This window comes from Nyctereutes procyonoides, unplaced genomic scaffold (assembly GCF_905146905.1).
Source record: "Nyctereutes procyonoides isolate TBG_1078 unplaced genomic scaffold, NYPRO_anot_genome, whole genome shotgun sequence".
Taxonomy (NCBI): Eukaryota; Metazoa; Chordata; class Mammalia; order Carnivora; family Canidae; genus Nyctereutes; species Nyctereutes procyonoides.
Window position 1 is genome coordinate 78,053,237 of NW_026575146.1, and position 10,369 is coordinate 78,063,605.

At 43.1% G+C, this 10,369-nt stretch overlaps 1 protein-coding gene and 1 pseudogene across 1 annotated transcript; both read left to right on the top strand.

Moving 5' to 3' along the window:
* The first annotated feature begins 1,248 nt into the window (after positions 1-1,248).
* On the top strand, positions 1,249-6,506 carry LOC129500122 (vesicle transport protein SFT2A-like; annotated as a pseudogene).
* A 741-nt stretch (positions 6,507-7,247) lies between these two features.
* Positions 7,248-7,836, top strand: LOC129501003 (60S ribosomal protein L17-like). Its single transcript, XM_055311979.1, has one exon. It carries the CDS (start codon positions 7,282-7,284, stop codon positions 7,834-7,836), a length of 555 nt encoding a protein of 184 aa, XP_055167954.1. The 5' UTR covers positions 7,248-7,281.
* The last annotated feature ends 2,533 nt before the right edge of the window (positions 7,837-10,369 follow it).

Genomic DNA, 10,369 nt, shown 5'->3' on the forward strand with positions numbered 1-10,369 from the left:
TCGGGGTAAGTCAGGAAGCTAGAGACCAAGGGAGCCAAAGGTGTAGTTCTAGTCCAAAAGCCGGCAGGCTCCAACCCAGGAAGAGCCAATGTTTCAGTTCAAGTCTGAAGGCAGAAAAAAGCTGATGCCCCAGACAGCCAGGAGGAATTCTTTCGTACTCAGAGGAAGGTCAACCTTTTTGTTCTATTCGAGCCATCAACTAATTGGATGAGGTCTACCCACATTGGGGAGGGCAATTTGCTTTACTCAGTTTACCAATTTAAATGTTAATCTCATATAAAAACCTTCAGAATAATGTTTAACCAATATCTGGGCACCCCACGGCCCAGTCAAGTTGACATGTAAAATTAACCACCACATTACACCAGTAATATAGTCCTGTCACATGGTTCATTCAACATTTACAAGGTCCTGTGCTATGAAATACATAAAATTAGATCCTTTCCTCCTAGGGGGAATAAGAATGATAACTCATATATAATTCTAGTAATAGCATTAAGTACTATGAGGGGGTCTAAAAGCTGAGATGTTCAGGGTAGCAAGACTATTTCTTCCACAGGGTTTCAGCGAAAGAGGGTAGCATTTCAGCAGGGAACTGAAGGATGATGGTAATGGCATAAAGGAGGAGGCATTCCTAATGAAGAAAAGAAACCGAAAGACAAAGAATCAGGAAAACATGGTGAGTCATTTAGTCTAACTGTAGTTTAAAATATGTGAGGAGAGGGGCGCTTGAGTGGCTCAGTTGGTTAAGCCTCTGCCTTCAGCTCAGGTCATTATTCTGGGGTCCTGGGATTGAGGCCCACACTGGCTTGCTGCTCATTGGAGAGCATGCTTCTCCCTCTGCCCCGCTGGTGTTTGCTCTCTCTCTCTCTCTCTCTCTCTCTCTCTCTCTGTCATGAATAAGTAAAATCTTTAAAAAAAATAATAAAATATATAAGGAAAAACAAAAGCAATTTGTATAATGGTAGGTGGTAAAGGAAACCTAGACCTTCCCAATCACCCCAATAGGACTTTCTAAGAACCTACAGCTTTTGGCCTAGAACCTAGAACCATTCTGAATTGTTTCAGTTCAGCTTTTAAATAGTTGTGAGAAGTAACTTACTTCCCATGCTGCTAACTTCTCCCATCTCTTAGAGTTCCTCTCCTCCAGGCCTCGGTATGCCTAGTTACCCACTACACTACAAATTTAAAAGGCTTTTGAGGGGGTCAGCAAGCAGGGTGCTGCCAGTGTGGAAGGGGAGTAGGGCCATGGAGAAGCTGTGGTGGGTCCTGAGGGGCCAGGACAACTGACCTCACAGGTCCTGGATGACTCATTCCTTTGTGTCAATACCAGGTAGAAGTGATTTGTCTTTTGCTTCATGTGTGGCATTTTCTTCTCTATCCTTAGAACTGGATTTCTGTGAGGGGCACCTGGGTGGCTCAGTTGGTTGGGTGTCTGCCTTTGGCTCAGGTCAGGATCCTGGGATCCTGGGATTGAGCCCCACTTTGGGCTCCCCGCTCAGTGGGGAGCCTGCTTCTCCCTCTCCCTCTGCCCAGCTGGTGTTCTCCTTCTCTCTCAAATGAACAAATAAAATCTAAAAAAAAAAAAAAGAACTGGATTTCTGTGGCTTCCTGGTGGCCTAAAGCTTTCTGCAGCATTTTATACCCTTGGAAATACTGCTGCATTAGCCAGGGCATGCTTTTTAATGGGACCCAGGAAGCAACTCAAGAAAATGTTTGAAACAACAAGATTGCTTGCAACAATTATGCTTTTGTGTTCTATATTTATCTTGTATGCTGGTCTCTGTGGCATAAGAGGAGACTGGCCCTATTCTGCATATTGCAGTTCTTGTCAATGACCTGGTATAGTCTGTCATACAACCCATATGCAACCCATATGGTTGAGTTCTGTCTTGCCATTTCTAGTCCTCTAAAAATCTTTAAACATGTACATTAAAATACTAAAAACCTTTAGTACATGTACATTAAAATATGATATAAAAGGCAAAATAAATAAATATAAATAAAAGGCTTTTGAGGAGGAATAAGCACCTAATCAACATTTACAATATATTTCATGAAACATATTTAAACTACCAAAAAAATGAATTTCAAAATCACGAAAGAAATGTCTACCATCACCCACAATATATCATGCACTGTGGTAAGTCTTAGTGATATAAAAATGAATAAAAATATGCTTAGGTGCCAGTCCTGAGTTGCTTCCTGTCCCTCAGTCACAACACTTGTCATTCTGCTCTGTTAACTGCCTGTTTATCTGATTCTCTTACGAGACCATGAGCTCCTTAAGGACCACTAAAACCTTTAGTTTTTATTTCCAGTATATGCACAATATAATGCTTACTATTTAATAGGCATTCAGGAAACTAAATACTTATTAAAAGATTGATTGAAAAAAAATAAAAAATAAAAAATAAAAGATTGATTGAATGAATGAATGAAAAATATCAAGCATTTATGAGAATCTGTGTATGAGGCACATGCAAAAGCCTCAGATTTAATGAATATTTATTAGGTACCTATAATGTCAGTAGTTCTTGGCAGTTACTTTAAAAGTCAGAAGCAGAAAAGTGTTCTGTAGTTTTTAGGGTATAGATCCTTTACCTCTTTGGTTAGGTTTATTCCTAGGTATCTTACGCTTATTCCATGCTCATGAATTGGAAGAATTAATATTGTGAAATTGTCTGTGCTACCCAGGGCAATTTACACATTTAATGCAATCCGTATCAAAATACCATGGACTTTCTTCAGAGAGTTGGAACAAATCATCTTAAGATTTGTGTAGAATCAGAAAAGACCCTGAATATTCAGGGGAATATTAAAAAAGAAAACCAGAGCCAGGGGCATCACAATGCCAGATTTCAGGTTGTACTACAAAGCTGTGATCATCAAGACAGTGTGGCCTGGCACAAAAACAGACACATAGATCAATGGAACAGAATAGAGAATCCAGAAATGACCCTCAACTCTATGGTCAACTAATATTCGACAAAGCAGGAAAGACTACCCACTGGAAAAAGGACAGTCTCTTCAATAAATGGTGCTGGGAAAATTGGACAGCCACATGCAGAAGAATGAAACTAGACCACTCTCTTACACCATACACAAAGATAAACTCAAAATGGATGAAAGATCTAAATGTAAAACAAGAATCCATCAAAATCCTAGAGGAGAACAAAGGCGACACCCTTTTTGAACTTGCCACAGCAACTTCTTGCAAGATACATCTATGAAGGCAAGGGAAACAAAAGCAAAAATGAATTATTGGGACTTCATCAAGATAAAAAGCTTCTGCACAGCAAAAGAAACTGTCAACGAAACTAAAAGACAACCTACAGAATAGGAGAAGATATCTGCAAATGACGTATCAGATAAAGGGCTAGTATCCAAGATCTATAAAGAACTTATTAAACTCAACAGCAAAGAAACAAACAATCCAATCATTAAATGGGCAAAAGACATGAACAGAAATTCCACAGAAGAAGACATAGACATGGCCAACAAGCACATGAGAAAATGCTCCACATCATGTGCCATCAGGGAAATACAAATCAAAACCACAATGAGATACCACCTCATACCAGTGAGAATGGGGAAAATTAACAAGACAGAAACAACAAATGTTGGTGAGGATATGGAGAAAGGGGAGCCCTCTTGCAGTGTTGGAGGGAATGTGAACAGCCACTCTGGAAAACTGTGTGGAGGTTCCTCAAAGAGTTAAAAATAGAACTGCCCTATGACCCAGCAATTGCACTGCTGGGGATTTACCCCAAAGATACAGATGCAGTGAAATGCCAGAACACCTGCGCCCCAATGTTCATAGCAGCAATGTCCACAATAGCCAAACTGTGGAAGGAGCGTCAGTGTCCATCAAAAGATGAATGGATAAAGAAGCTGTGGTTTATGTATACAATGGAGTATTACTCAGCCCTTAGAAACGACAAATACCCATCATTGGCTTCAACATGGATGGAACTGGAGGGTATTACGCTGAGTGAAGTAAGTCAATCGGAGAAGGACAAACATTCTATGGTCTCATTCATTTGGGGAATATAAAAAATAGTGAAAGGGAATAAAGGGGAAAGGAGAGAAAATGAGTGGGATATATCAGTGAGGATGACAGAACATGAGAGACTCCTAACTCTGGGAAATGAACAAGGGGGTAGTAGAAAGGGAGGTGGGCAGGCTTTGGGGTGACTGGGTGACAGGCACTGAGGGGGGCACTTGATGGGATGAGCACTGGGTGATATGCTATATGTTGGCAAATTGAACAGAAGAAAGAAAGAAAGAAGAAAGAAAGAAAGAAAGAAAGAAAGAAAGAAAGAAAGAAAGAAAGAAAGAAAATAAGGAAAAGAGAAAGAAAGAAAAAAAAAGAAAAGAAAAGTCAGAAGCAAAGACACAGCTTCCAACCTTAAGTTGCTTTCAGAGGACTGAGGGAAGTTAAATATATACTCAGTCAGATAAAAAATAGGTCATAATGACAATATAATCATGCTATTAAAGTTATCAAAAGGGCAATGGGAAGGCCATGGCCACAACCACATTGTTTTCCAGAGCTGTTCTTACAATCACCCTAGTTATTCTGGCTAGGTAAGAACAAACCTTTTCTACTTAATTCAGCCAAGACTAATTTTTCAGTAGGAACTATGAACAGAAGCAAGAAAAGGAAAAATACAAAAAAAAAAAATTTCCAAAGAAAAACATTTCCAGCCAAGGATAGCCAGAGCCTAACCAGGGAATTCTCACTGGATACCATATGCCAAAGTCTGAACTTCCTAGATTAACAGATCCAGTTCCTCAGGCCCCTGCGCCAAGGATTTGGCCTGACTTCGTTTTCACTCCGTTTTAGGAAAACCTGGGTGGCTCTGTGTGTAAACTGGCAGGTCCAGATGGGGTGGGGGTGGGGGAGTGGTTTACTTCTCTTTCTGCCCTCTAAGTATCTCTCTTGAGCTTTAATCTGGACCGAGCTTACTGGCAGCCAACTCTTTTGTCCTACCTACAGACCACTCTAACTTTGAAACCCTGGAATTTCTTCTGAAATTTTGCCTGAAACTCAACTTTCTCTGTCTTTTTTAAAGAACCTGTTTGGGGTAGGGGGTGCCTGGGTGCCTCAGTCGGTTGAGCATCTAACTCTTTTGGTTTGGGCTCAGGTCATAATCTCAGGGTGGAGGGATCAAGCCCTGCATTGGGCTCTGCACTCTGTGTGGAGTCTGCTTCTCTCCCTCTGCTCCAACCCCCCACTTGCTCATCATGTGCACACACTCAGTTTCTCTTTCTTTCTCTCAAATAAATAAATAAATAAATAAATAAATAAATAAATAAATATTTTAAAAAATCCTATCTGGAATATCTGCCTTTGCCTGAACTTTGTCAAGGATGGATGGTTCTGTCCTTTAGGGGTATCCAACTGGTTTCCTTTCCTTCCTCTAAACTTACGCTGCTTGGTCTCCTCTCAGATACTTTCTTCAAATGCCATTCTGTCATCCTCCCACACTTTGCACATGTATACAGTTCACTTGTTTAGGAAGCCTTCTCTGAGCAGCCTAGTCCAGGGAAGCTCTCCTACATCTGAACCCCAAAAATTCTCATGTCTGTTATACTTGGGGCCCTGTGTTACCTTATATGCTGCCCCTATGACATTGTGATTTATGTTTACTTGTCTCATTACCGCTGACCCCGCCCAGACTATAACTTCCTTAAAGGCAAAGAACCGTATGTTATATTCCCCCACCCCTCAACTTCACCCAGCCATGACTGAGAGCAGTTACTGAGCACCTACAGTATGTGAATTGTTGTTCTGGTGCTTTATGTATGTTATTTCCCTTGATCCTCACAGTTTTCTCACAAATGAGAAAATTGAGAGTCAGAGAACATGAATAAAAGGCCAAGGCCACCCAGTTAAAAAGTGGCAAAGCCATGAGGGAAATCCAAAGCCTTGTGGCCTCTAAACCCCGCTGGCACCTCACGTGGTGTAGGTGTGCCGGAACTGTTCTTTGCTGACCAAGCCGTTCCCAGGGCCAGGCGGAGAGCCAAGGTACACAACACCAGGCAGCAGAGCCAGCTTGATACCGCCCTCCTCTGAAGCCCACATATGGGTCTCTCTGGCTTCCAGGCACAATCCCTTCTCCCTGTGCCACTTTAGGCAGTAGCCTCACTCTGTTCCACAGGTGGCTTATTTGGAAGCCCTGATTAAACACATTAGATGTCAGGAAGTGAGAGGTCAAACTCCTCTGAGGCAGAGTCAGAGAAGTGATTCTCGAGCATTGGCTTGCACGGAGGGAGCCCCTCCCTATGGCCACCCAGTTTCAGCTTCTGTGTTTTCCTTTCGGGGCCTGTTGGGCAACTTTGGGATTACAAGGACAAGACTTTTGCCAATAAGCCCTATCTAAAAGAGACAGATTGGTAGGAGCCCTGACACTGTGTAAACTCCATGTCAGCAGGAGGACTCCTGTTCCCTCCTTCTGACCCGGACTCAGGGCCACATCTTCCAGCTGCCCATGTGTTAGCAGGCTCCTCCACTCTGGTAGAAAGAGGTACCATTTACTGAGCACCTAGTATGCGCCAAGCACTATACCCAGTGCTTTAAATGTTGGTCTCTATGAATCTTGTTAACATACTAGGAATAAAAGGTCTAGTACAGTAGTTAGGGACACAGACTCTGGGGTCAAACTGCCCAAGTTCAGAATCTCAGCTCCACCACTTACACATTGCATTAACTTGGTCCTGCTACTTAACTTCTCTGTGCCTTCATTTCTTCATCTGAAAAATGGCAATTACATTAGCACTTAATTCCTAGAAATGTATGAGGATTAATTGAATTAATAAATAGGCACTCAATGCATATTTCTCTTATAGTAACTATTATGTAGGCATCATCTCCATATGAAAGGAGTGTAGCAACTGGGTATTAAGAGAGCTTAAGCTACGTGCCAAGGTCACACAGTTAATAAAGAACAAAGTGTGAACTTAAATCCAGGTCTGGTCTACCTAACTCTAAAGGCACATGGACATCTAAGAAATCCCAGCACTTGAAGTCTTGCATAGGGAACAACTGGGCTGGCGTAAGAGCTACAAAAGGACCCCCGCTGGAATGAAGCTCCCGGCGTCAACCTGGAGAAGTAAAAAACGTGCAGGCCCAGAGCTGATCACAAGAATGTAGAGTAAAAATTTTCACTCACCCTACCCCAAGTAATTTTACACCAGTGACCTCAAGCTGAAATGAGTTTCAAAGGCAATACTGGTCTTCCTCTTCCCCCAAGCGGCCTAAGGTGACCTCCGGAGATGGTTTGCTACTCGCTGGACCCAGAAAACCCTACAAAATCATGCAAGTCGAGAGGTTCAAATCTTCGTGTTCACTTTAAGAACACACGTGAAACTGCCCAGGCCATCAAGGGTATGCATATTCGAAAAGCCACCAAGTATCTGAAAGATGTCACTTTGCAGAAGCAGTATGTGCCATTCCTTCACTACAATGGTGGAGTTGGTAGGTGTGCGCAGGCCAAACAGTGGGGCTGGACACAGGGTCGGTGGCCCAAGAAGAGTGCTGAATTTTTACTGCACATGCTTAAAAATAAGGAGAGTAATGCTGAACTTAAGGGTTTAGATGTAGATTCTCTGGTCATTGAGCACATCCAGGTGAATAAAGCCCCCAAGATGCGATGTAGAACCTACAGGGCTCATGGCCAGATTAATCCATACATGAGCTCTCCCTGCCACATTGAGATGATTCTTACTGAAAAAGAGCAGATTGTTCCTAAACCAGAAGCGGAGGTTGCACAGAAGAAGAAGATATCCCAGAAGAAACTGAAGAAACAAAAACTTATGGTCCGGGAGTAAATTCTGCATAGAATAAATGCAAATTTTTAAAAAAAAAAGGCAATATTGAAGAGGAAAAGAAGTCACAAAAGGACATCACGAAGTCTTAGTGAAGTGTTTTCCATAGGGAGAGGAAGTACTACCCCAGTCAGATGAAGTTTTGGCACCAGTCAGTCTGAGCATTTTTAGTGCATTAGCTACTGCCAATCTCTAGGTCTGAATGGAGTGAAGTAACTGTAATTCCCTAAAGATAATTCTGCAAGGCCTCAAATTGCCCTCCCTTCTCACTACTGATGTTCCTTTTTCTTTTTTTAAGATTTATTTATTTATTTGAGAAAGAGAAAGAGTGGGGGGGCAGAGGGAGAAGGGGAGAGGGAAAATCATAAGCAGTCTCTATGCTGAATGCAGAGCTGACACAGAGTTCTATCTCAACCCTGGGATCACAACCTGAGCTGAAACCAAGAGTGGGAAGCTTAATCGACTGAGCCACCCAGGCACCGCTCACTGCTGACGTTCACTGCTCACTGCTGATGTTCTTAAGAGTAGCTAACCAATCTTGCTTCCAAAGCCTCACAGAACAGGCCCTCACTGTCCATCTCTGGGATTGCTTGAGGGCATGTTCTTGAGTGGTGAGGAGCTGAGAGACAAGGTGAGGGACAACTGGAGCTGCCATTCCCACCATCTTACCTATTGCAACGTTTCTGAAGGAGCCTAGTTTCCTATCTCCCACAGTCACTGTGCTCCTGAAAAAGATAGACCGGTACAGGAGCTGGACTCCTGCCCCTTTCTCCTGCATCCGCCATTCTAGCATCGACCTCTCCTGTCTGGTCCTGAGAGCTCCCAAAGGCTTTCTGGTGCAAGAATCAGGTACTGAGGGAATTGGGCCCAGAAAGTCCTATCCAAGGAAGGGTCAACTATTAACAATTCAGGACAGGGGATCCCTGGGTGGCTCAGCGGTTTAGTGCCAGCCTTTGACCCAGGACGTGATCCTGGAGAACTGGGATCAAGTCCCACATCAGGCTCCCTGCATGGAGCCTGCTTCTCCCTCTGCCTGTGTGTCTGCCTCTCTCTCTGTGTTTCTCATGAATAAATAAAATCTTAAAAAAAAAAAAAAAAGACAGGGAGCAAATTTCATTTATCCTTGAAAATTCAGCACCTGACAGTTGGAGTAGGGGACAGTATCAGTGAAATTAAATTATTCTTAAAGGTTGGAATTAGAAACAAGCCACAAACTTGACCTGTTTCCTGCTTGTCAACTTGTCTCTAATCATACCAAAACAACATAATACCTCTGTCACCAAAGCTCTTCAGTCCTCTGGATCCTGGTCACAAATCCAAGGACAGAGAGAGTTAAATAATCAACATCTAATTTCTGAGAACCAGCCTCAACTGCTCAGGAAGGCCCGGTGTTTCATTCTCCACCTCTCCACGCCCTCACACATTACATAGCTGAGAATAAAACAATGTGAATTTCAAACCAGATTAAAGAAATTTCTAACACCTTTTTAATCAACTCTCTGACAGCATGTTAGTAGTATTTTGCAAAAAAAGAGCAGAAACAGAACAAACCAGCTCCTGAATCACTTCCTCTCAGCATCAACCACCCTAGACCCCACAACTCTGAACCACAAGCACACTCAGGCACTTGTAACCCAGGCATGCACATTCTCAGCACCTGCACTAAACTAAATGACAGTGACACACAAGCCATCAGGATGCCACATGACTCAAATAAGTGTGCAGCGAGCCCCCAGACAATATTAAGAACATAACCCCATCACACTTCAACACAGATGAATGCTGGGAGCTAGAGCATGCACTCGTGTCTCTGTGCCTTGTATGTTCTGTTCACTTCTGTGGGGAAAGAGGAAAACATGAAATGGAAGCCCTGATGGCTATGAAAAGAATTTCCTGCTATTTGTTTCAGGGAACCACAGGCAGGAAAGAGCCTGGAAAGTCATCCAAACATAACCCACTCCGGAAACTGAATGTGATGCTCAAGGTAAGGCTGTGGAGGAGGTGGAAGAACAGGAAAAGAAATCATATCAAACCAAAACATGAGTATTCTGTGCAATGGCAGAGAACTGCAACTAGGCCCTCCTTCCCCAGGGCCGATGGGGGCACTTGGCTCCAAAGACTCTCCCCACCACACCCACGGTGGACGTCTTCAGGCCACTGAAATAAACACAGAGCAGTGCAAGAAGAGACACCAATAGAATTGCCAACTTGCTCATTTGGGGAAAGGGAGGCACACGTGACAGAAGCAGCATTCAAGGTTCTGCCTTTCTGCTACTAATCATAGAATCAGAGCTTGAGGGCAAGAAGGAACAGAAATCATTATCTCAGGGAAATTCAACTTCAGATAAGAAAACCCAAGTCCAGGGTAGGCTAGTGACTTTCTCAGGTAACACTCAGTTCACACACTACTAAGAACCAGCTCTCCTCACTCCCAGCCCCGGGCTCTCCCCCTACCTCTGGAACTCCTGGAGGAGGAGGCTGGTGTGGGAATATCCCTCAAAGTGAACTGTATAAAACTCCCTTGTCCTCACTCAAG